At 50.8% G+C, this 24,064-nt stretch overlaps 1 protein-coding gene across 1 annotated transcript in view; it reads left to right on the forward strand.

Moving 5' to 3' along the window:
- SAMM50 (SAMM50 sorting and assembly machinery component) overlaps positions 1-23,249 on the forward strand; it is a 34,596-nt gene extending 11,347 nt beyond the window's left edge. The window contains exons 5-15 of the mRNA XM_008530695.2: positions 1,074-1,180; positions 1,661-1,791; positions 2,027-2,114; positions 4,786-4,914; positions 5,457-5,528; positions 6,313-6,399; positions 8,121-8,191; positions 11,099-11,166; positions 14,861-15,007; positions 15,742-15,883; positions 23,051-23,249. Of these exons, the coding sequence (XP_008528917.1) occupies positions 1,074-1,180; positions 1,661-1,791; positions 2,027-2,114; positions 4,786-4,914; positions 5,457-5,528; positions 6,313-6,399; positions 8,121-8,191; positions 11,099-11,166; positions 14,861-15,007; positions 15,742-15,883; positions 23,051-23,096 (1,088 nt within the window). The 3' untranslated portion in view covers positions 23,097-23,249. The remainder of the gene's footprint in view (positions 1-1,073; positions 1,181-1,660; positions 1,792-2,026; positions 2,115-4,785; positions 4,915-5,456; positions 5,529-6,312; positions 6,400-8,120; positions 8,192-11,098; positions 11,167-14,860; positions 15,008-15,741; positions 15,884-23,050) is intronic.
- The last annotated feature ends 815 nt before the right edge of the window (positions 23,250-24,064 follow it).

Genomic DNA, 24,064 nt, shown 5'->3' on the forward strand with positions numbered 1-24,064 from the left:
TGGTTCTCCACCCAGTGTGCACATTGGAATGACCATAAAAAGGATGGTTTAGGGCAGTGAAACTCCCCGATTCTGCAGTGGTAGGTACTCAACACTATCCATCTGTCAGACCCTCTGGAATGTACCACACCAAGAGTGAACCCCAGTGCGCACCGCACTTGAGTTAATAGTAACATCTCACTCTTGGTCCTCAGTTTTGATGAAGGTACCTCACTAATGCAGGCTGTCGGCATCAGGGGAGATGTGTGTGAGGAGTAGGAGGGGGTGGATGGGAACTCTGTACTTTCTGCTCAGTTTTGCTATAAACTTAAAACTGCCCTAAACAGTAAAATCCTTTAATTGAAAAAATATATATATGGCGCCAAGGCTTCCCCTGGACTGAATAGGAGGGTTCCAGAGCCAGGGCCTGGGCATTGACAAGTTTGGTGGCTCCCTGATGCGGCCGATGTCCAGCCAGGGGTGCAGGATCAGCCCCCGCCTCTCTGGGAAAGGCCCGCAGACCCCTCTGGAACTCGGCCCTGCTGCCCTGCACCCCATGGCCATTGGGGGCCGTTGGGCAGCCGCGCTGGATTCAGACACCAGTCAGCCCGCGGGCGTCACACCCCAGCTCGAGGAGGGACAAGAGCCATCACCTCTTACGTTGGTATCGCGTTTGTGGCTTCTCTTTCAGGATTCCTAGAATCTGTCTTGTCACGTGAATTCTAGGTTTTAATGTCAGTTGAATTGAGGCCCCAAATATCTTCGAGGACCTGCCTGCCTGGTGGGAGAGCAAGTGCCTCGAGCACGCGGCATGTGCCTAACTGGGTGATGTTACCTCTGGTCGTCTCCTGGCCGCAGCATCTGTGTTTTGGTGTCTTCTGCCGCAGGAACTAGCCGCGGCTGTTCTGCTGTAGAGGTGATTGTGATTTTGTGTGGGAGTGTTCTTAAACTTTCAAAGAGATGGTGCGCTTCGCAAAGGAGAGAGTGAAATAAAATGAGCCTGCCGATTGCCTTTTGTGGTTTTCAGCAGCGGGACCTGAAATGAAACCACATGTTGTAGCTGACTTAGTGTTTACCATTTTCTCTTTGCTAAGGTGATGACGCGCTGCCCAACGGCTTAGACGTTACCTTTGAGGTCACCGAACTGCGGAGACTGACGGGCAGTTACAACACCATGGTTGGGAACAATGAGGGCAGCATGGTAGGACACTGGCATCTCCTTCCTGGGGGGGCTTTCAGTTAGGAGCTTTGAAAATGTGACTACTCTAAAAACTGGTGATGCTTTCAAAACTCTCTCATGCACCTTAATCTTTTTTTGTAAGCTAACCCGTGGTTTCTCATTCATCTTCCTAGAGTTGATTATAATATGCCTTGGAGAGTTTAATTAGGAATGGTTTGGGGAATGTTCATATTAAGTTTCCTGTTCAAATTCCCCTAAACTCCAAAGCTGTCGCCTTGATTTTCCTGAGCTTCTCGGTGAGCGAGTCCGCCCTCCCCCGTGTCGGTCGGCGTGTGGCTCTCAGCAGAGGCGTGCTTTAGAGGGTGAAAGCAGTTAGAGGTGAAGGGCTAGGTCTGTAGTCTGCATTTTTGTTGTTTTTGTGCGAGTCCCTCAGCCAACATAGCCTTTCTTAAAGTGACCCTTCCTTCCATGGAAACCACCCTCTGTTTCTTTTCCTCCCAGGTCCTTGGCCTCAAACTCCCTAACCTTTTAGGCCGTGCGGAGAAGGTGACTTTTCAGTTTTCCTATGGAACAAAAGAAACTTCTTATGGCCTGTCCTTCTTCAAACCGCAGCCCGGAAACTTCGAAAGAAAGTAGGAAGCCGGACAGATTGTTGAGTACAGTGGCCTGGTTTAAAAGTTAAAGTGGATTGCTTGTTTGTGAAAAGAAACTTTACAGATTCAGCTGACACTTCTGCAGTGTTACAGCATGCTCTAGGTTTCCTCACGAAGATGAACTCCAGAAGTGTGTTTTTAAATCTGTTGATTTAGTGTGTACAGGTTCTAATCGCTGTTTCAGCTTTTCAAGCTCTGTCCCATTGCCTCCTAGTTTCTCCGTAAACTTATACAAGGTCACTGGACAGTTCCCCTGGAGCTCGCTGCGGGAGACGGACAGAGGAGTGTCAGCAGAGTATAGTGTGAGTAGCCTTACCGTCTTTCTCTTTGTGCACCTGAGTGAAAACTAAGTATCTATTTACTTAATGCCCAAAGACTGAGAGCGGGGCCTAGCCAGGAGAGCACAGACAGGTTGTGGTCTGGCAGTTGGAGTGATGTGCCTTGTTGCTGACGTCACCTTTTGTTCCTTGCCCTCTTGTTGGCTGCCTCCCAGGTGGGCACCTCTCTGCTGACCGAGGGTGAACTGCCAGAGCCCGAGATGGCTGAGATCCACGGTGGCAGCTCCTCTGACCTGGTCACATTTGTTCTGTGCCCCTGACTTCCTGTGACACTGTCTGTCTGTCCGTCCTCATATGCACTAAGATCAATAGCTTCTGCAGCCAGTGGAGTCACTATGGGTCACTGAAGCTTGCATCATTGGTTTACACTTGAGTTTACGTCCAACAGAGTCCGACTAAATGCAGCAAATGGAATTGCTATCATCTGACCATTTTTTGGCTTTACCATGAAGCCTGCTGTTTTTTCCGTCCTTTCTACACTTGTCCTTATTCTTCCCCTCCTGTTTAGTTAACGAGGAAGGACCCTGAGACACATGCCCTATAAAAGTAGTTCCCCACTGGTGGTCTTCAGACCAGCAGCATGGTCAGCCTCACTGGTGAGCTGGTTAGAAACGCAAATTCAGAGCCAGCCCTGATGGCCTAGTGGCTGAAGTTTAGCGCACTCCTCTTCAGCAGCCCAGGTTCGGTTCCTGGGCACAGAACCACACCACTCCTCTGTCAGTAGCCATGCTGTGATGGCGACTCATGTAGAAAATCAGAAGAACTTAAAACTATATACACAACTATTGTATGGAGCTTTGGGGAAGGGGGAGAAAGAGAAAAAAAGGAGGAAGATTGGCAACAGATGTGAGCTTAGGGTGAGTCTTCCCCTGAAAAAAAAAGAAATGCAAATTTGTGGGTCCTACCTGCCCTGCTGAACCAGCCTCGCTGGGCATGGGGCCCAGGAAACTCAGCTGCTTGTGCCTCCCTGGTGATTCTGGTCTGAGAACCAGCCCCTGCTCTTGACTGCTGCCTGCCACTCAGCACCTTAGAGGCACGTGGGACATGTTAGCCATTCATAATTCTCATCCGCAGCCCAGGATCACCAAAGCTCTGAGCACTGTGAGGGAGGCCCAGGCGGCACAGCTCAGCGTGTAGACGTGAGCGCCTGTGAGCGTTTGTGCTTCCATTTTCCTTCTCCGAAGGGAGTAGCCCTCAGGCACCCGTCTGCCCTGTGCTGGGGATGTGGAAGGGGACCCCCGGCACACGTTCTCTCCGCCTCCATCCTCCAGCAGGTCTCCAGTGGCCCCAGCAGTGTGGCCTGCAGCGGGAGGGTTCTCCCCGTCTGTCTTCCCTGTGTCCCTCCTTTATCTCTTTTTTTCTGAGGCTTTTTTAAAGAGCAGATTCTTATTCTTGTTTATCCACAGAGACTAGCAGAGGGTTGGAACGGGCTGCAGGGCAGGTCTGTGGTGGAGGAGAGAGAGGGGGAGGCACAGAGGCCGTGCAGCCCACAGCCCTGAAGCTGAGCAGTGAGCTCCTGGAGGAAGGGACTGCATCCTCCTCACTGTGTCCTCGATGCCCACACGACGCAGGGCTCACGACACACAGAGTGGTGCTGTCTGGCCCTGCCTCGTCCTCACAGTGACTCCAGAGACGTGAGGTGTGTCTCCTCTGAGCAGTAGCACTTCTCTTGTGGAGCGCTGCCTTGTGAGGAAGGAATGCTGTAGGTCCGCTCTGCGCCTTCCTCAGGCGTTGGGGAAAGTAGTGAATCTCACTTGGGTGGCCCTGAGTGCAGAACCGGCAGGTGAGCAAGGCTGCCTCCCCGGCACCTGGTGAGATGCCCTGTGGGCGCTTGATAAGTAATCGTGTTGGGGTGGGTGCTCCCAAGTTTTCACCCTGAATTCCGGATGATGTCTGGGCCTTAAATTCTCTGGCAGGCCTGGGGGCTACAGAGAATGCCCAGCAGAGGACTCACTCTGTGAAGTTGAAGTGACCTGGCTTCCTTGTAAGGGTTACATCATTGTCATCCTTCCCAAGGAGACCAGGCAACATCATTCACTGTTAGAAACAGCCTGGGCATTTCTCTACGACAGAAGTCTAAGACGGGCTGTCCTGGCTTCAGGAGGGGAGGGTCAGGCCGAGGCAGGTCCCACTTGCCTGGACATCCGGGTTCACTTGGCCAGGCCCCTGCTGCAGCCAGGGTGTTCTTCACTCACATGTAACTGTCTCCTTGCTCTTCTCTGGGGGCCGATAGGGGTCATCAGGGTCACCTGTCTGGCTTCAGACCAGGGGTTGGGAGGACCGGGTGCAGGGTGTGTCCAGTTGTCTTAGGGATGGAAGAGAAACCTGTCGGTTACAGGGTTGCAGGCAGCCTTCAGACAGGCGACGCTGTCTGCTCACCCAGGACACAGTCCTGCCGCTGTGAGCAGTGTCTCCTGTGGTGGAGATCATGGTCTTCTGCGCTTCTCCCTCCCTCCTTCCTCTCTCCCTTCCTTCCTTCCTCTTCTCTTTCTCCCTCCCACCCATCATTTGAAAAATATGTATCTTAGGTATTTAGTTAATAACTGAGTGATGCCTCATTCTGAGTCCTGACTTGGGATGACCACCACGTACATAAGGCACGGAAAGGGTTCTCACGAGCCCGTGTGCATTGCAGTTTCCCATCTGGAAGACCAGCCATACCGTCAAGTGGGAAGGCGTGTGGCGGGAGCTGGGCTGCCTCTCAAGGACGGCGTCTTTTGCAGTCCGAAAAGAAAGTGGGCACTCGCTGAAATCGTCTCTCTCGGTAAGGACTTCCTTGTTCAACTGAAGATTTAGATACTTCGATGCAGCCGTGCTGTACATTGGGACAAGCCTTCACCGACGTCGGGACAGACTGAGAAGTGTCCTAGGTTGGGTGGCAAAAGCAGTTGCTCCTGGGCCCTTAGTGAATTTATGTTCACAACCTCAGGTTTTCCTGAAGAACATCGGTGGTGTGGGAAGGGTGCGCTTAAGAGCCGACTGGAATTTCAGCTTTCAGAAGTCGTTAGGAGGCTGGCTGGGTCGACTTCGGTCAGGCTGTCGGGCTCCTTGAGAGAACCAGCCCCGGGACAGGATCGTGATCTCCCACCTAACCATCGGGCCTGGCTGCTTCTGCTCTCCCCGTCCCCGCAGACCGGACGTAGGGTGACATACTACCTCCCTCCCGGGGTTTTTGTAAAGATCAAGTGATGTAGGAGCTGCCGGGGTTAGCACAGTGCCTCGCATACAGTAGGTGCCCAATCAGTGCTCATTGTTGTTTGTAGACCTGGTTGAAGTGAAAATAACCCCAATACAAATTTCTTTCAGCACGCGATGGTCATCGACTCTCGGAACTCTTCCATCCTACCAAGAAAGGGTGCCTTGCTGAAAGTGAACCAGGTACTGTTCCTCACCTGTGACCTCTGCAGGCCCCGTGACCCAAGGGGGGCAGGGAGTCACACAGAGTTGTCACGTTTTTAATGTTGAGCGTTAGTTGTAAAGAGCATTCTGGAATGGCTTGCAGGGCTGTCAGTGGCCTCTCAGGGTTCCCAGCCCTGGACCTGCTGCCTGCAGTTCAGTCTCGTGCCGTCAGAGGGCCCGGAGTCGGGATGGCGTCCTGGCCTCCGAGGGTGTCACTCAGCAGGCCAGGAGGAGAGCTGCGGTTTGCTGGGAGGGTTTCCTTCGTTCTTAAAGAACACGCTGAGACAGGGCCTGCAAGTGCTGTGTGCGCAGGCGCCAGGCAGCTGCTGCCAGGAAGAGGGGCCAGGGTGGGTGGGGCGCTGGTCCTCGGTTTCAGAGGAGCAGCTCAAAGTCAGATTTTTATATGAAGGGTGCCAAATTGTAAAAGCTTGGCTAATTTTTTTTCAAACACTGATTAGGCCAGCCAAGTCCTAGCATCCATTGCAAGCTCTGTAATAAAGTGTTCGTGTCACCGTGTTTTTCTCTCACGTAGAGGGATAGCGTACTCTGTGGTCATTCCCTAGGTCTGATGAGTCTGTGTGTCTTTCAGTCCCCTGGTCCTGTCTAGAACAGCTAGAATATAGCTGCTGGGAGACAGAAGGGGCCTGTTGCCTTTGTAAAAATATGGAACAGCGAGATCAAACAGTGATCCCAGTAGCCGTGGTTAGGGACCCCTGTGGTAGGTCCGTTTGCTCCCTTCTGACCTGAGGGTTCTCCCCCACAGGAGCTGGCAGGCTACACCGGAGGGGACGTGAGCTTCATCAAAGAAGATTTTGAGCTTCAGTTGAACAAACAACTCATACTCGAGTCAGTGAGTATCTAGCCAGAATGTCGTCGCCCGCAATTTTATCCCTCGTTTTTGGAATCTTAGTAGAAAATCTCAGTTCCTGAGGATCCAGAGCATTGACGTGGAAGCTCGGAATGTTAATGCTTGAAACGGAAGTGCCCACCTTTAATTGGGCTAGGATTGAAGATGCTCTGGAGAGAGGTGGTAGTCCCTCTCTTGCGAAGGATCTCTGTTAGTCATTTTACGTGGGGCCGCGTGAGCCCCTTCCCTGTGTACCACCTTGGGGCCGTCAAGGAGATGTGTCTGGAGGACAGAGGGATGCTGTCCTCTCCCTCCTGAGGTTGCTTGCAGAGAAGTTCTGAGTCTTCACCTTCTTTTGCTGGGTCTGCAGGGCTCTGGGCACTTCCAGGAATTTTTTTTTTAACCCTTAATCCAGTTTGGTTTAGTTTCTCCTGATTAACTCAGGACCTGAGGAGTGGGTGACTAGGCTCTGACCAAGGCAGAGGAGCCCCAGGCTGGGAGACACCTGGCTTCTCCGCTGTCCCCAGCGCCCAGGTGACTGGAGCCAGCTCTCTGTCCGCACTCCCCATCACACACACTGTGGCCTGTGCCCTCAGCTACTTAAGACCTGGGGCCGAGGAGGGAGTTCTGATGAAATGGGATATGCGTCTGTTTCTGACGTCGGCCGTCCACGCTCTGTCCGCCCTGGGCTCGCTGCTCTCTGGCTTTGCTTCCCATGTCTCCTCTGCCACTGCTCTTCCTCTGGAGGCCTCTGTTCACGTCAGCGAGCTCTTTCAGTCACCTCTGCGCCCTCTCCAGCACCTGACGCTGTCATCATTTGATCCTGGCACCGCTACCCTCTTCCACACCCCACTCTCCTTCACACTTGCCACCTTTCCACCTTAGGACAGTGTCTCCCCCTGGGATTCTCGCAGCTGTCTCCTGCTCTGCCCGCTCTCCTTGGGCTGCGGCTCCCAGCGCGTGCCTCGCTCTCCTTCCAGGCCCCAGGTTCATGGCTACTGAACATTTCGACTCCATCCTTGTGGGCACCTTACACGCAGTGTATCTAAAGCTGTGCAGCGTGTCTGACCCTCCACAGAGCAGGCCAGAGGGCAGTGGGCGGGAGAGACTGTTCACGCGGACGTGAAGACTGGATCCCAGATCTGAGATCGGGTCACTGCCCCTGAGCTCTTAGAGAGCGTGTCCCTGCGGGTGGCATTGGAAGCTGTGTGTCTTTGCGTCTCGTGATTGTGGGAGCACTGTCACCTCTGCCTTCTTTCACCTGAGGCGCTGTGTGCCCTTCGTCCCCGTATGTTTTGAGGCCCCGGCAGAGAGGCCTGGGCAGATGCAGCATCACTTGTCTGGAGCCCTGCTCTCCCGCTCCGTCAGGCCGTGGCTCGTCCCGCCGGGCTCAGCTTCTTGCAGAAGAGGGCGCTGTCCTGTGTCAGGATGGAAGCCGTGCCGTGCTCGGGGCTTGGGCTTGTCTTTTGCTTGTGTTCAGTATGTCTTTATTTGAAGTCTGGAGTTGCGAGTTTTCAAAGGATCCACAGGTACTCTGAGTTGTACTCCTTCAGCTGCCCGAGCCAGGTGTTCTCCTGTGGCCTCGTGCCCAAGCCCAGAGCTCTGCACGCCGCAGGCGCCCGGCATGTGGCCCACAGCCAGAGATCCGTGCGTTTTATCTGCTGATGCTCATTGGAAGGACGGAAATCCTGGGAGAAAACGGTTGTTTCTTTATATCTCAATAGGTCTTTTCAGCATCTCTCTGGGGTGGAATGTTGGTCCCCATCGGTGATAAACCGTCCAGTATCGCTGATAGGTAAGTTCTAATAAACGGAGGGTAATGTGCGAATGTTTCCCTGAGGCTCTCTGTGGTTGGTTCCTTATAAGATGTTTTAGAGAAGTTCAACTATTAGGAGAGCAAATATTCCAAACTTTACTCAACTAATTTCAAAATATCCAGTATACCTCTTACGCAATATTTTTTGCTTTTTTCCGGGGGGAGGGGAAGGGAGTTAACTTGTTTCATTATATTAAAAAATTTGTATTCTCTTTTGAGTATGAAAGAACACAGTGCATACACGTTGCACTATAAAAACAGATGTTTAAAGGAAGTAAGAGGATAGTCCTGCTTTATGACAGGCAGAGTTAACATTTGGGACTATTTCCTTTTAGTCTACTTTTTGTGGATGTGTGTTTGTGTTTGTGTGTGTACATATAAGTCTATCTATACATCTGTGTTAAATTGTTGATATACTGTATTTTGCACAGTTTTATGTCCTTGCTGCTTTTTAAAAAGTTTTAAAGAAATTATAGAGTAAAACATTGACCAGTTCATGAGAAATTTTTTATAAGCGGCATTTCAATGTTGCATTGTTGGCGTATAAGTAACACTGTGAAGAATATAACTTTGTTAATAGTTTTTGTTCATTTTATTTTCTGAGGAGAGATCGGTAAATGTGGAATTACTGTCTGAAAAGAATGTGAACATTTTTAAGGCTCATAAAGAATATTGCTGGAGCCTCCTTTTTAGAAAGCTTATAGCAGTTTATACTCCTGCCAGCAGAGTATGAAGCTGGACCTGTTGCTTTATAATTCTAATAATTGTTCCTGAGGGCAAGAAACTCTGACCTTGCGTTAGTTAAAATATTATTTTAGCTTAAACTAATTCAGCCTTTTTGTCTGGCAACTTGGAAGTAAAAAAATTTTTAATTTCTGAGCTCTGGAACCTAACAATTTCACCTCCATGAATCTAATTTACAGAAATATGTTTATAAGTATACAAAGATTTATGTGCAAGGATGTCCATCGTAGCATTGTTGATCATAGAAAATTTCTGAAACTGCCAGTAGGGAAATGATTAAATTCAGACACAACCATTCTAGAGAGACGGTGTGATTATTAAGAATGAGACAGGGGCCGGCTCCGTGACCGAGTGGTTAAGTTCGTGTGCTCTGCTGCGGTGGCCCAGGGTTCGGATCCTGGGTGCGGACATGGCACCGCTCGGCAGGCCATGTTGAGGTGGCATCCCACATCCCACAACTAGAAGGACCTGCAACTAAGATATACAACGGGGGGCTGGGGGTTTGGGGAGATAAAGTAGGAAAAAAAAAAAAAGAAGGTTGGCAACAGTTGTTAGCTCAGGTGCCAATCTTAAAAAAAAAAAAAAAAGAATGAGACAGATGTCCATGGGTTAAAATTCGAGTGTAGGGGCCAGCCCCGTGGCGGAGTGGTTAGGTTCCCGCACTCCGCTTCGGTGGCCCGGGGTTTCGCCAGTTCGAATCCTGGGTGTGGACATGGCACTGCTCATCAAGCCATGCTGAGGCCGCGTCCCACGTGCCATAACTAGAAGGACCCACAACTAAAAACACACAGCTATGTACTGGGGGCTTTGGGAGAAAAAGGAAAAATAAAATTAAAAAAAAAATTGCGTGTAAACGTGTTCGGTTGATTGCTCTTTGACGAGGGGCAAGAGCTCCAGGCTCTGTGTTTGCAGGTGTAGCTGCGAGGGTCTGGGAAGTCAGCCACCACTGACAGCACTCAGCTGTGGAGATGGGGATGCAGTGGGCAGATGAGGACAGGGGGAAGAACCTTTTCACTTTTTGTGCTTCCTGGGTCGTTATTTAATTCTTTCAAAAGAATATGTGTGATTTATAATTTTTTTAAAAAATGGAACTTGCCGTTTGTTTCTGTAATTAATGTTAATGAGATATTCAGAAAGGCTTTGCTTAGAAATCCCAAATAGTAAAAAAACACATTTATAGGCTTTTAAACTCAAGTTCAAATGAATAAATTCATAAAGGCTTTTACCTGGCAGGAAAATTGGGAAAAGAGTGCCCTGTCGCCCATTCCTTCTGTGCCGTTTCAGACCCATGGAAGGCTCTGAGCAGTCAGAGGGCCAGCGAGGGCACCACGGGCAGTGAGGGCCACGGGGGCATCAGCCGGTTGTTGCTTCCATGGCAGCTGTGTGGGAAAGATTACAGCTTCGCTCATCTTTTTAATTAGTTATTTAGCAATTACTGTGGTCTAAAATCAGGTTCTAATAAGCTGTTAGATTTTGTAGAAAGTGGACTAGATTTCTAAGTAACTTTTAATTCATGCTTTTCATTTTATTCAGATGTAGTATAAAATTGTGTGAGAACCCAGTGCATTAAGGAGCACAAGAGAGATTCAATTTTTGAATTGTAATACATTTTTCCTAGTTAAAAATCATTGCAGAAAATACAAAAAACGTTAAAAATAACAATAATTCTATTTTGGTCTATTTCCTTCTAGTATTATGTTTCTGTTCTTGTAAAATTGGGATCACACTATTCTGTATTTGTATTCTGCTTTTTTTTAACTTAATATTGCATTGTGAGGTGTAAAAGGCCATTTTGCAAAGGAGCTGCCTGATGAATTCTTACAGACGGCAGAGCATTTCTTTACAGTGGACGGTCCACCCTGTGCCTCTTTGCTGAAGAAGTGTCTTTATTTTTGCCTTGTATTTCAACCAAATCCCCAGGAGTTTTAAGCGTTTGTTTGGATGTTTAGATTTTGGTTTAGATTAGAAATTTGGATTTTTATGAAGTTCGCCTTACTCCTGTGCATCTCCCCAGTCCTTAAATGTTTCACCGCTTGCAAATGTCGTTGACGATGCTGAACGTGGGCCTAACTCACGCGCCTCCCTTGTGCCACGTCGGCCTCCACCGATGGTTTTCCTCTGACGCCTGCCCCTGTCTTCCAGGTTCTACCTCGGGGGACCGACGAGTGTGCGCGGGTTCAGCATGCACAGCGTTGGGCCACAGAGCGAAGGTCTGTTGTTCCTCACAATACCGCCAAACAATACCACCAAACAACACCGCCAAACAACACCGCCAAACAACACCGCCAAAATGAAACCAGGCTCACGCCTCATTTTTGAAATCGTGTGTTTGTTTGAAGTACCATGATAATGGGCGTTCATGTTTCACTGCAGGAGAATTAGCACTTACACACCGTCTAGCTCACGGCAGGTGTGGAAGGATATTTGTGGGGAGAACTATAGAAAAACGAGAAAATACATCCAAGCAGAAAATCCGTGACAATGGCCTCTGATCGCAAGCATCCTGTTTAAACCCGCGTGTCTTTATACTCGAGCTTTGTTTTGTTTACATGCTGCTTTCTAACCTGTTTCTCCCACCATCCCTCAACAATATATGATAAAGGTTTTTATAGGAATAAGTACTTTATCATTTTTAATGGCTGCTTATTTCATCTTTTTGACATACCATCAGTTTTTAAATTAACAGACTTTATTTTGAGAGCAGTCTTAGGTTTACAGAAAAATGAGCAGCAACTGCGGAGTTCCCGTGCACACTCCATAGCGTCCTCTCTTATTAACGTCTCGCATTAGCGTGGGACACTTGTTACAACTGTTGAGCCAGAATTGGTGCTTTATTACTAAATCTCGTGGTTCACATTAGGTTCCCTCTGTGTTGTGTGGTTCCATGGGTTTTGACAAATGCATCACAGCACGTATCCACCATTACGGAGTCACACAGAAGTTTCCTGGCCCTGGAAGGCACCTAGCTCCGCCTGCTCAGCCCCCTCCCCAGCCCCTGGCAGCCACTGATCTCTGCACTGTCTCCGTAGTTTTGCCTTTACCAGAGTATCATATAGGTGGAATCATACAGCATGTGCCCTTTCCAGACTGGCCTCTTTGACTAAGCAGTATGCATTTAAGTTTCCTCCATGTCTTTCTACATCTGGATAGATCCTGTCTTTTTATTGCCGAATGATACTGCAGTGTACGACTCTCCCACAGTTGATCTCGTCACCTGTTGAAGGACTTCTTGGTTGCAGGACATCCCGTTTTTGGCGGTTACGCGTAAAACTGATAGACACATTCACGTGCAGGTTTTTGTTTGGACAGAAGGTTTCAGCTCATTTGGGTAAACACCAAGGAGTGCAGCTGCTGGGTCATAAAACTTTGTTTAGCTCTGTACGAAACTGCCAGAGCATCTTCCAAAATGGCCATGCCGTCAATGAATCAGAGAGATGAAAACTTTATCGTGTTTAATGGCTGCATATTTCATGTTTTTGTCATGCTATAATCTTTTTATATCAAATCCCAAGTTTTAGACATTTGGGCTGTTTTCTTTTTTTCTTACAATTATAAAACAATGTAACAGTGAATAACTGACTCTTTGTGCTCATCTATAAGTTTTACTTTATAACATAAACATCTGGATGTGGAATTGCTGGCGCAAAAGGATTTGGAATATTTTGAAGGCTTTATGCTGCTCTCTAGAAAGCTTGTTCATTTAATTGGATGCATATTATTCCATTATTGTACCCTGATTTTCTTAACTATTTTTTTAACATCTTTGTTGTTTCCATTTTATATTATTATAAATAATGACTGCCCTGTGCATACATTTTTGCGCAAAATATAGATTATTTCTTTTCATTTGTTTTTAGAGTGCTTTATTAGTGTCATTTTTTTAGAAAAGTAGCAATTTATGGATAGTTTTATTTTTTAATTATAAGCAAGGATTACATAGTGATTATACTACAGTTTAGGAGTCTTCCACTTGCCTGAAAAAACACAATGATTATCCATCTAATTACCTATCAAATAGGCCATTGATAAGAGTTAAGAGCAAGAATGTAAACTGGCATAACTTTGTGAAAACGGTTTGACAGTATGTATCAAGAGCCTGAAATGTATACTTACAAGGACTACTAATAATAGCCCCAAACTGAAGACTGGAATCCCAACTGCCCGTCTGCAATAGAATGATACGTACATCGTGTTGTCTTCACACTGTAGAATCTTATACAGCAATGAGGGTGAGCAAGTTACAGCCACTGGCTGAATGATGATGAACAAGCCTCGGAAACATGCAAACAAAAGCCAGACCTGGAGCATGCATCCTGTGTGACTCCATCTGTGTGAAGTGTGGAGACCTAGGTGGTCGGATGACTGGGTCGTGGTTGCACTTGGCGTGGGTGGCAGGTAGTGATTAGAAGGAAGAACCGGGCCTTCCGGGGGCTGCACGTCTGTTTCTTGTTCCGGGTGCTCATCATATGGACGTGCGCTGTGTGTGGAAATTCACTGAGCTGTACACTTAGGATGTGTGTACCTTTCTGTATGTATATTATACTTCAAGACAGGGTTTAAAAATGTGTGTGTGTGTGCAAGGAAACTCATCACAGGTTAGTGTCCATGCTGGAGAAGTTAGACACCAATATGACAATAGACGAGGAATAGATCATTATATTATGGTATGTATATGATTATTCAGGTATCAAAATCATTTTCAAAGAATTAAAGTATTAGAGGAAAGTGCTTATAATGTATTAAACTAAAAAAAAGGACTGAAAGCTATAAATATAAAATGACTCATTTTATTTTCTTATTTGTTCCTTATAATTCACTGGATGAAAGAACACTAGTTAGCCAGTTATCTCTGAATGATAGAAATTAAAGGAGATTTTCCTTTTTTCTGCTTCTCTATGTTTGTCAGATTTTCTCCAATGAGTATATTACTTTTATGATCAGAATAAAATAGGTTATTTAAGAAAAGAGATGAGCAGTTGCTGGGGAACAGAAAGCAGACTCAATTGCCCTCCTGCTATTTGTCCGTTCTTCGTTTCCTCTAGACTGAGGTGGCGCTGGAGTCTATGTGAATAAGCAGCTCATTCCTCGAGGCAAATCTTGGAGACAACACATTTTTCTTTTTCATGGTCTGTCATTTTGTATTAAAGTGTACTAAGACACTTTAGTGTTTTGCAAGGAAGTGTAGATGTTTCAGCGTTTGGAGGGTTTTTTGGTGTCCTTAATGTTATGGCTATTTATAGTTAAAATGGAGTGAATAGGAGAATTTTTAGAAATAATGCATTTGCATACTCTCAGCACATAGTCTTGCATTTTGGCAAAATAACCTTTGTCCAAAGGAAAAAAAAAACCCCACATGGTCATGAACCTTTAAAAAGGAACCTCTTCTCTGGGGACGTGAGCTGGGGTGCTGTTTCCTTGTATGCTGAGTAGTAGTAGATGCTGTGTATCCTAACATGTACGGCCATTTCCAGAAAGTGCAGAGACGTTTTCCGCATTTTGTCTCCATATCGTGGTCCCAAGACTTTTGCCCAATAAGACCTTTCACTTGCCAGGTGACAGTGATCTAGTGGCCTGAAGTTGTGGAGACAACTGTGAGTTCACTTGTTTATTCCAAGCATTTTACAAATGTGATAAATTACTGATTTCATTCTTTCCTAAATTACGCTAGCATCTTTTTTTCAGTTAAAGCAAATTATAAAACAAGAGAAAAGGAAAACAGGACAGGAGAAAAGGACAGATGATTTAACATGAGGTCAACAGCATCAGGAGTCAGAAGAGTGGCTGTTCAGAGTTGAGCACTGGGTGTCATGTACGCAGCCTGCACCTTGCTTGTGTAGATTGTGGATGTCAGTGTGTGTGGAATTTATGAGCCCTTGTCTTTGTTCTGCACCCTTCTTTCATTAGGCGACTACCTGGGTGGAGAAGCCTACTGGGCCGGCGGCCTGCACCTGTACACCCCGCTCCCTTTCCGGCCTGGCCAGGGCGGCTTTGGAGAACTTTTCAGAACACACTTTTTCCTCAACGCAGGAAACCTCTGCAACCTCAACTACGGTATAACTTGGACTATTTAGAAACTGTTATGGTACAGTTGACTTCGTGTTTAAAAGCGTAGCACACAAATAGGTGTCTGTCTTGTTAGATTACCTAGTCTTTTAATTTAGGGACCACACCTTCCTTTAAAAAAATTCCTACAACACGGGACACTGTGCCCAGAATAAAGTTGTTTGGTTCAATGAATGAAACATGCATGAAAAAATCACCATCGAATGCTGTATTGCAAAGAAAAATCTATTCATTTATTCAGCAAACATTTCTTGAGCACCTGCTCTGTGCCAGTCCTTGTGGCCACAGTGCTGATACGATCAGGTCCTTTCCTCAGGGAGCTCAGGGCCAGAGGAGACTCAGAGCAGGCATGTCCAGCTAGGGGGTGTGAAGAGGCATCTGGAAATCTTTCACTGAAGAGAAGGCCCTCAAACCGAGGCTGGGTGCAGGGCTTCCCAGTGGTGGGCGTGGGGAAATGCCCTTTTAGGCAAAGGGCACCGAATGTGCCAGGCCCACAGACTTAAGGAGGCTTGGCTGCTTCAGGGGCAGGGAGTAGGTGTGGTCCCAAGCCCTCTCTGGATTTTGGTCCTACTCTCACCTCATGCATTCTCCTTGGATATCTTGGCCTGGCTTTAAAAATTACAAGGGCCGCACAGCAAGGGAGAGAGCCAGGGCTTGTCCGAGGACAGCTGTGGAAGGACAGGGGCCACATGCTGTTGTTCACACCCCCTTTCTCTTTTCAGGGGAGGGCCCCAAAGCTCACATTCGTAAGCTGGCTGAGTGCATCCGCTGGTCGTACGGTGCCGGGATCGTCCTCAGGCTCGGCAACATCGCCCGGCTGGAACTTAATTACTGCGTCCCCATGGGCGTGCAGAGGGGTGACAGGTAGGTGCCGCAAGTGCTCCACCGCTGCGTCGCACTTTCTAGCAATTTTATTTTATTCTGGACATGGGTAATCATTTCATCAGTGGCCTTTAAGATTCAAGATTTTAAGAGAAATTGAATAATTAGCAAAAGAATGAGAATGTATGTATTTTTCTCCATCGAGTTTGGAGGGGAAAAAAGTGCTGTGTTCCCATCCCTTCACCTCACACTGTTTGCGCTTCCTGTTGCCAAGTAGTGGGGGCTCCTGGGGAGGTCTGGCCGGAAGAATCGACAAGGCATTATTGATCCTGCTTGCTGAAAACAGAACGAGATGTTTCCAGTGGGTGATTTGCAGGTGGGGAGCTGAGGCTGGCGTGGGCAAAGCTTTGCTCCTGGCTGCGGAGGACTCATTCTCCAGAGCTTTCTCAGCAGCAGACAAACCCACCAGCTTGTCCTTTCTCCACCCATCATCTTACTGAGCAAGCTCTGCTAAATACTACATGGATGCATTAAATGGCACACGGCCATTTAGAGTTATAGAAATTAATTCCATTTATTGTGTTGTTTGGTATGTGCTGTATACACTTAAGAAAATCCAGAAGTGTTGTCATGGGAGTGTGTGTGGGTCAGCTCGGGCTGCTTGAACAAAATACCACAGACTGAGGGGCTTAAACAGCGGGCATTTTTTCCTCACAGTTCTGGAGGCTGGAAGTCCAAGATAGAGGTGCTGGCAGGTTTGGCTCCTGGGGAGGGCCCACTGCCTGCTTTGCAGATGGCCGCCTTCTCACTGAGTCCGCACGGGTCGGCAGGGGGGCAAGCAAGTGCTCTGGGGTCTCTTATGAGGACACTGATCCCGCCATGGGACCCCACCTTCATATCATATCTAGTTCCCTAATTCCCCCGTCTAACCTAATTCCCTCCCCGTGGCCACCCCCCCCCCGGCCCCCCCCCCCCCACCCCCCGGACGCCATCACACGGCGGGTTAGGGCTTCAGCGTGTAAACCTGGGGATGCACACCTTCTGCCCATCCTGTGGTGTCCATGTTGTCTCTTCTCTTGTCACGCTTCTGCCTTCAGTACTCTAGGCTATATTTTTTCTCTTTCGTTTTCTGTTGACACGAGGCCACCAAATGGTGCCGTGTGAGTCATAGCTCGAGCGTCAAGCCTGAAGTTGCAGTTTGTCCTACTTTAAGGAAATGCTGTGCCCGTGTACTTGCACTGTCTTCTGCGTAGTGGGTGAGGGAGCCGCGTTAGCCAGCCTCGAATAAAGCCTTAGTGCAGAGGCGCAGTCAGTGTGTGCCTCCCACGCTCATGGTGATCAGCTCAGTCGAGTCTGCTCCCCTTCGTTGTCTCACGGGAAGGCTGACTCAGGCTGCAGGGCTGCCGTGGCCCCCCAGTGAGGTTAGAGCCCTTCTTTCCAGGGCTCTTAATCCACCTCCACTCTCTGCCTGTTCTTTGCACAGAGCAAAAGCCAAAAGGGGTCTAGTGTGGTACAGGCTGTGTGTGCGCTGGAGCCCAGCTGCCACCTCGGATCCTGGCTTGACCACTCTGGCTGTGTGACCCAGAGTGAGTTACTTAACCTTGCTGGGTCTCCATTTTCATGTCCAGACAGTGGGCACTATGATAGCGACTACTTTGCAGGTTTGAGAGCTAAATGACCTAGTGCACACAAAGCCCTTGCAGCCCACCCAGCGTGTTGTCAGTGAATGTTGGTGCTCTTTTGTGTTGTCCTTGCTGCTGGTTTACCTGCCAGGGCCAGCTTGGTACACAGGAAGCAGACAATGTTCCTTTAGGAGGCCTCTTCCCTCCGCCTGTGTGTTGGCACTGCATGGCTGCCCCCGGGTGGCTGTCTGAGACATGCCGTCCATGGGGCGCTGTGTCCTGATTTCAGTGACAGTGCAATGTGGACAAATGGGACTTTTTTTCCTAGAGCAAGTTCTGTTCGTTAGATACCTTCTCAGCTAAGATTCCCGAGACTTCCATGACTTTGGGGACACGAGGCTGGCTTTGCACATCACCTCCTGCAAAGCCTCTTCCCACCACAGCTGTGAGCGCGGGGCCCCCGGCCTGGCAGCCAGGCGAGAGTGGGATCCTCGTGGGAGCTCCAGAGGTGCGGGGGTGCACCTGCCCCAGGGACGTGGCCAGACGTGTGATGCAGGCGGCCAGGCCTACACCTCTCCCCCGCACTGTGCCCTGACTCCCTGGGACCTTGGTAAAGGCAGATGCTGCTGCCGCCCACAGCGGGCCTCAGATGCTGTGTTTCTGACACGCTCTCCCATGAGGCTGGTATGTGGACCAGCCACGCTTTGAAGAGGGGAGGGCTGGCTGACTCTGTCTTGAGAAAGCCACAGCACTTTCAGCGTAAGGGAGGGCAGTGGCCGTGGGCTATAGCGGGTGCTTGCTTACCTTGTGGGAGACCCAGGCCCAGCTTGGTTTTCCTGTCCAGGCTCCCAGCAGCTCTGGGCAGTGGAGCCTGATGAGCAGACAGGCTCGGCAGTGGCAGTCAGGTCAGCGGCAGAGCCAGGGTGCAGAGCCAGCCTGGCTGAGGCCAAGTGCTTTTCCTCTGCACCGAAACACCAGCGTCAAGAACCGCCTCCCGTCTGAGGGGCCGAAGGTGGCCCCTTCCAGCCCTGCCCGGACTCGGACCTCGGGCCTTCACTGTGGAAGAAACAGCCAGCCTTCTCCCTTGCTTATCTCTACGGCAGATTTTTTGGTTCAAATTTTAATTCTCTACTAACTTCATTATAAGCATTTTTTATTGCACAGAAAACTAGAAGTGCGTGTGGATTTTTAGCCGTAGCTTTAGTGTCTTTCACTGTAATGGCGTTGAGAACTGCCTGCTGCCCTCCGGGCCTGCGTTCTGAGACAGCCATGGACCCCGGGTGCGGCCGCAGGACTGGCCCAGCGCTGTCACTTCCCAGCAGGCTGGGCGTGTGACTTGGGGAAATCCAGTCCCTCCGCTGCCACGTGGTGGCTGCAGTGCTGTCAGAGGCCGCTAGGCGTCACTGTGCTCCAAGGGTCAGGGCCACCGCTCCGAGGAACCGGCTTCGTCCCCCTCCTCACGCCACCTTCACACGGGTGGTTGCAGCACCCTTCCGCTTTACCTCTCTGTCGCTGGGTCAAATTTGAAAATATGCTTCAGAGATTAGTTTCAAATGTGGTTTATTCTCGAAGGAAGCAGCCTGCTGTGCCCGTGGTATTTAAAGACCAGAGCGTGAGGCAGCTGCTCTGCCCCCAGGCCAGGCGCAGCTCTGGTTCCCATCACGGGGCTGCAGCGTATGCTCTTGTATGCAGTGTCTCCTGTGCAGGCTCAGCCTGGTACCCTTGAATGTGGTGCTCGCCTTCACGCCGTGTGTGGCTTTGAAGTTTTATCATCAAAATTGGAATTTTGTGAAGGTTGAGTGATGTTGCCAGAATTTAATCTTCATTTCTAAAATTAGGCACCTAGCAGGATAGGGAATTACATGTGTGCATATCGTCCGTAGATTTCCTCCATAGTTAATGCAGGCACTCTATAATTAGGATTCAGACCTGTACAAAAGTGGAAACAGTTTTTTTTTTTTTTTTTTTTAAAGATTTTATTTTTTCCTTTTTATCCCCAAAGCCCCCCGGTACATAGTTGTGTATTCTTCGTTGTGGGTTCTTCTAGTTGTGGCATGTGGGACGCTGCCTCAGCGTGGTCTGATGAGCAGTGCCATGTCCGCGCCCAGGATTTGAACTAACGAAACACTGGGCCGCCTGCAGCGGAGCGCGCAAACTTAACCACTCGGCCACGGGGCCAGCCCCAAAAGTGGAAACAGTTTTGAAGTGTTTGCTAAATTTTCAACTGGAGGTGATTTTTGGCACTGTTGTGTGAGATCTAACAGCGTTCTGTCGCTCCGCTCCGTGCATTACTGAGTGCAGTCCCTGAGGTGATGAATAAGGCGGGCTCGCTGGCAGAGCAGCCCCCCTGGAGAAAGACAGGAAGGAGGGTCATCTTGCCTGGGAGGGCAAGGAGGGCCTCCTGGAGGAGGTGATACCCGAGCTGAAGCTTCATGAAGGACAGCTGGGGACTTGCAGGGGAGAGCACTCCAGGCTACAGAAGAGCTGGAGCTAAGGGCTGGGAGCATGAAATGCCAGTGGGCGCCAGGATCCATCACTCTGCAGAGGCAGCACTGAGGGGCGGGGAAGGCCGGAGGGCCAGCTGGAGGGCTGGAGTGCTGCTCACTCCTTTTGCCCTCTCATCTCTGGCCTTTTCCCTTCGGGCATGTGCCCAGGACTTTGGGTTCTGGCTCTCATCTGGTTGTTCACTGCCGAATTCCCCGTGCCAAGACCAGCGCCTGGCGTTCCCGAGTGATTGCGGTGAAGGAGTGGGAGCCTGTGGAGGACGCCTCCCTCCTGACGAGGGGGACTGTGCACGGGCACTGAGGGCTCAGCACAGGAGGGTGCCCCGCCCCGTGTGACCTTCCTCAAGAGCCCCATGGTGGGCCTGGTGCTGCCAGGCTGGAGGCAGGTGGAGAGCAGGCAGGGCGGCCTCTGGGATGGCCCTGGAGTGCACGCGGCCAGGCTGCCCCGAGACCCTGATGGTGGGAGGGGAGGCAGAGACATGTGGGACCTTTTTCTGAGGTGCCTCCTGAGTCGAATAACAAGGATACAGACACGGTGGACACACAGCTGAAAGATGGGTATGTTGCCGAGGCCGTCTTGGTGCACCTGGCGTTGAGTCGCTCTGCAACACCGTTCTGAGTCTTTGCAGTGGGTGTTTTTTCTGTGACGCGTTTGTCTGGTCTCAGCACATAGACCTGTGCCTGTGAAGCTGTTTAGTCTGTGTCCAGTTGCAGTAAATGAGCCTGTCTTGGCATGCCTGCTGGTTCTGAAGTCAGCCAGGGGCTTGACTGACTTGTTACCTTGTAGCTGATTTTCAGACATTTTCCGAAATAGCAGATGCCAGCAGGGACCACTTTCATGGACCTGATAGTGTAAAATGAAAAAACAAGTCATTTAGGTCCGAGCAGAACGAGGCTGTACAAACGCAGTCACAGTTTGCATGGTAGATCTTTGCCTTTTGAGGATGTTGGTGTGGTTTCTGAAGGTCACAAAGGGACTGCAGCTGTCCCTTCTGGTCAGGTGACTTCTGCGGCTGTTGGCTCCCGAGCACCCTTCACCCTGCAGAAGGTCGGCAGCAGCAGTGGCGCTGATCGATCGTGGCTCTGAAGAGATCAGATATTTTGTTCCCTCACCCGCAGTCATGTTGAAAAGAAAACCTTCATTCCTCACAATTCCTCAGATGGGGCGAGGGCACAGGTGTCATGACAACAGAAACATCAACTTTCTTCTGCATGAAGGAGCCATTCTTGTCCAGTTTTTCTAGAAGTTTTCCACAACTTGCAGAAACACTGTGTTCCACAAGTGTCAGCAGCTGTTTGCATGCCGAATGTCATCTTCCCTGGAAGCTTATGCTTCCTGGCGTTTAGGTCCCGGCCAGGCCCCTTTGTCCCATGTACAGCGCCGGTCTGGCTCCTGAGCTTGGCTTCCAGTGGGCACTGTTGCCTCGGGCCAGCGTGGGGAGTCCGTCCTCCACACCTCGGGTGGTTCTCAGCCCGCTGCACACAAGCATGGCTGTGGAATCTCTGAAATGCAGGTGCTGGGCCGTGGCCCAGGGACTCTTACTCTGGGCATCGCCGGAGGCATGGAAACAGGGAGCCCCACAGCTACACGTCCTCCACGGCGACCGGGGCAGCGAGGCCTGTGCGTGCCCTGCTCCAGGTCCAGGGTCCTGCTCTGCTCCTCCTGCTGTGACCATAGCCATCTCCTCACCCCTCATCCTTCATGCTCATTGGAAAGTGGGCTCGGTGGTCTGTTTGCAGGTTATCAACAGCATTCAGAATAACAGCTGTGAAATGTCTGCTTGTGGCAGGGGTCGCAACCAACGTGACCTCTGCGTCCTCCCTTTCCTGGGTCTGGAGCAGGTTCTCAAGGGCAGTCAGGGTCGACTCCGCTAGGGCGGTGGTTACTGCTGTCGTCAGAAATCCCTGGGACCTTTGAGGGTCTGGGCCGGCCCCCAGTTCTGCCGTCCTTCCTCGTCCTCTCTGTCCTCCCTGCCCTGTGTTCCGTGTCCTCTCCGCCCTCCGCATCCTCCCCGCTCCCTCCTCCCTCCCATCCCGCCCCCTCCTCCCCATCCCGCTCCTCCCTCCCCATCCCGCCCCCTCCTCCCCATCCTGCTCCTCCCTCCCATCCCGCCCCCTCCCCCATCCCACCCCCTCCTCCCCATCCTGCTCCTCCCTCCCATCCCGCCCCCTCCTCCCCATCCTGCTCCTCCCTCCCATCCCGCCCCCTCCTCCCCATCCTGCCCCCTCCTCCCCATCCTGCTCCTCCCCATCCCGCCCCCTCCTCCCCATCCTGCTCCTCCCTCCCCATCCTGCCCCCCTCCCCATCCTGCTCCTCCCCATCCCGCCCCTCCTCCCCATCCTGCTCCTCCCTCCCATCCCGCCCCCTCCTCCCCATCCTGCCCCCTCCTCCCCATCCTGCTCCTCCCCATCCCGCCCCCTCCTCCCCATCCTGCTCCTCCCTCCCCATCCTGCCCCCCTCCCCATCCTGCTCCTCCCCATCCCGCCCCTCCTCCCCATCCTGCTCCTCCCTCCCCATCCTGCCCCCTCCTCCCCGTCCTCCCTGCTTGCTGTGCTTTGCCAGCTGCTCCTCCACAGCCATTTCTGTTGCGTTCAGCCAGGACACCTCTCATCGCCACTCAGCTCCACACAGAAGGTGCCTCGCAGCTTTCCTCTGGCCTGGTAGCCTTAGAAATAAACACAGCTTTTTCGCCCCCAGAGGTTTTATTGTTCATACACACGTCTCTCCCAGGTCCTTCTTTTCTCTTTTTGCCACTTGGGTCAGGATAGGGAGAGCATAAAGGAGGTGAGGAGGGAGCAACAAGGAGCATTTGTGTCTCCGTTTCCTCCCTTTCCCGTCCTCCCAAGGCTGCTGCTTAGACCAGGAGGGGAGGAAGCAGCAGGGGCCGGCAGGTGAGGTGGGCGGACAGGAGGACAGGAGGACAGGAGGAGCGCCGGGCTGTGACTGGCCGGTCCCCTTGGGAGAGCGCGAGTGCTGGTGGGGCTTCTGCTGAGGCAGGGCTGTGCACTGATGGCCTCGTGGAGGCGGCCGGGCGAGCCGAGGCCACAGGGTGGACTTCCTGACCTTTGTTCCCTCTTTTTAGGATATGTGATGGCGTCCAGTTTGGAGCCGGCATCCGCTTCCTGTAGCTGCCGCGGAGCGTCCTGCAGCCCCCCGGGGGGAGCTCTGGCCCTGAGCCGCAGCGAGTCACTCGGTGCCACACACTTTCTCTCCAAACGAAGACGTTTGGGTGATTCTTTGAGTCTGTGTGCCTCCGTGTCAATAAATTTTAAAGGCAAGGACTCAGGTGCAGCGTGGATATGATTTGCTTTCCCCACCCGAGTGTCCCACGCTGGCTCTCCCTGAGGACCACATGGGGTGAGACAGGTGAAGTCGCTGTGAGTTCTGTCACGTGTCCCTGCCCAGGTGGAAGTTCCTGTCAGACAGTCCCCAGATTCCTGTTCATCCCAGGCTCGAGTCTCAGTGTTTGGTTCCCCTGTACCGGAATATTCCGCAGAGGCCCAGAGGAAGCCCCGGCCTGCTGGTAGAGGGCGTGTGCGCTCCGGCTCCATGCGCTGAGGGAGACTGTGTGGGTGGGGCTGCAGCCACGGCACCAGGTGTGCGTCACTAAAATGCTTGTGTGCCAATAGGGACACTGAGGCAGAGAGGGCAGGTGTGCTCTCTAGAGAGTAATAGCAGGTTAGCAAGATGAGTGGCTAGGTTCCGGTCGCTGCTCTAGCAAATTACCATGAACCTAGGGGCTTAAAACCACACAGAAAGACCATCTTGCGGCCTGAGGTCAGAAGCCCAAATGGGTCTCACTGGCGGAAATGAGGGTGTCAGCAGGGGTGGCTCATGGGGAGAATCTGTTTCCTTGCCTTTCAGCTTTTGGGGTGCCTACATTCCTTGGCTGATGGCCCCGTCCTGTCTTTTCAAAGCTGGCAGTGCAGCACCTTCCATCTCCCTCAGGCTTTGCCTTTCTGTGCCCTTTCACGGGCCCTGGGGATTACACTGGGCACCCCGGACAGTCCAGCTCAGCTCCTTATTTTAAGATCAGCTGGTCAGCAGCCTCGATTCTGTGTGCAACCTGAGTTCCCCTTGTGTTACATAACATTTC

Source organism: Equus przewalskii, chromosome 29, assembly GCF_037783145.1.
Source record: "Equus przewalskii isolate Varuska chromosome 29, EquPr2, whole genome shotgun sequence".
In the NCBI taxonomy this organism is placed as follows: Eukaryota; Metazoa; Chordata; class Mammalia; order Perissodactyla; family Equidae; genus Equus; species Equus przewalskii.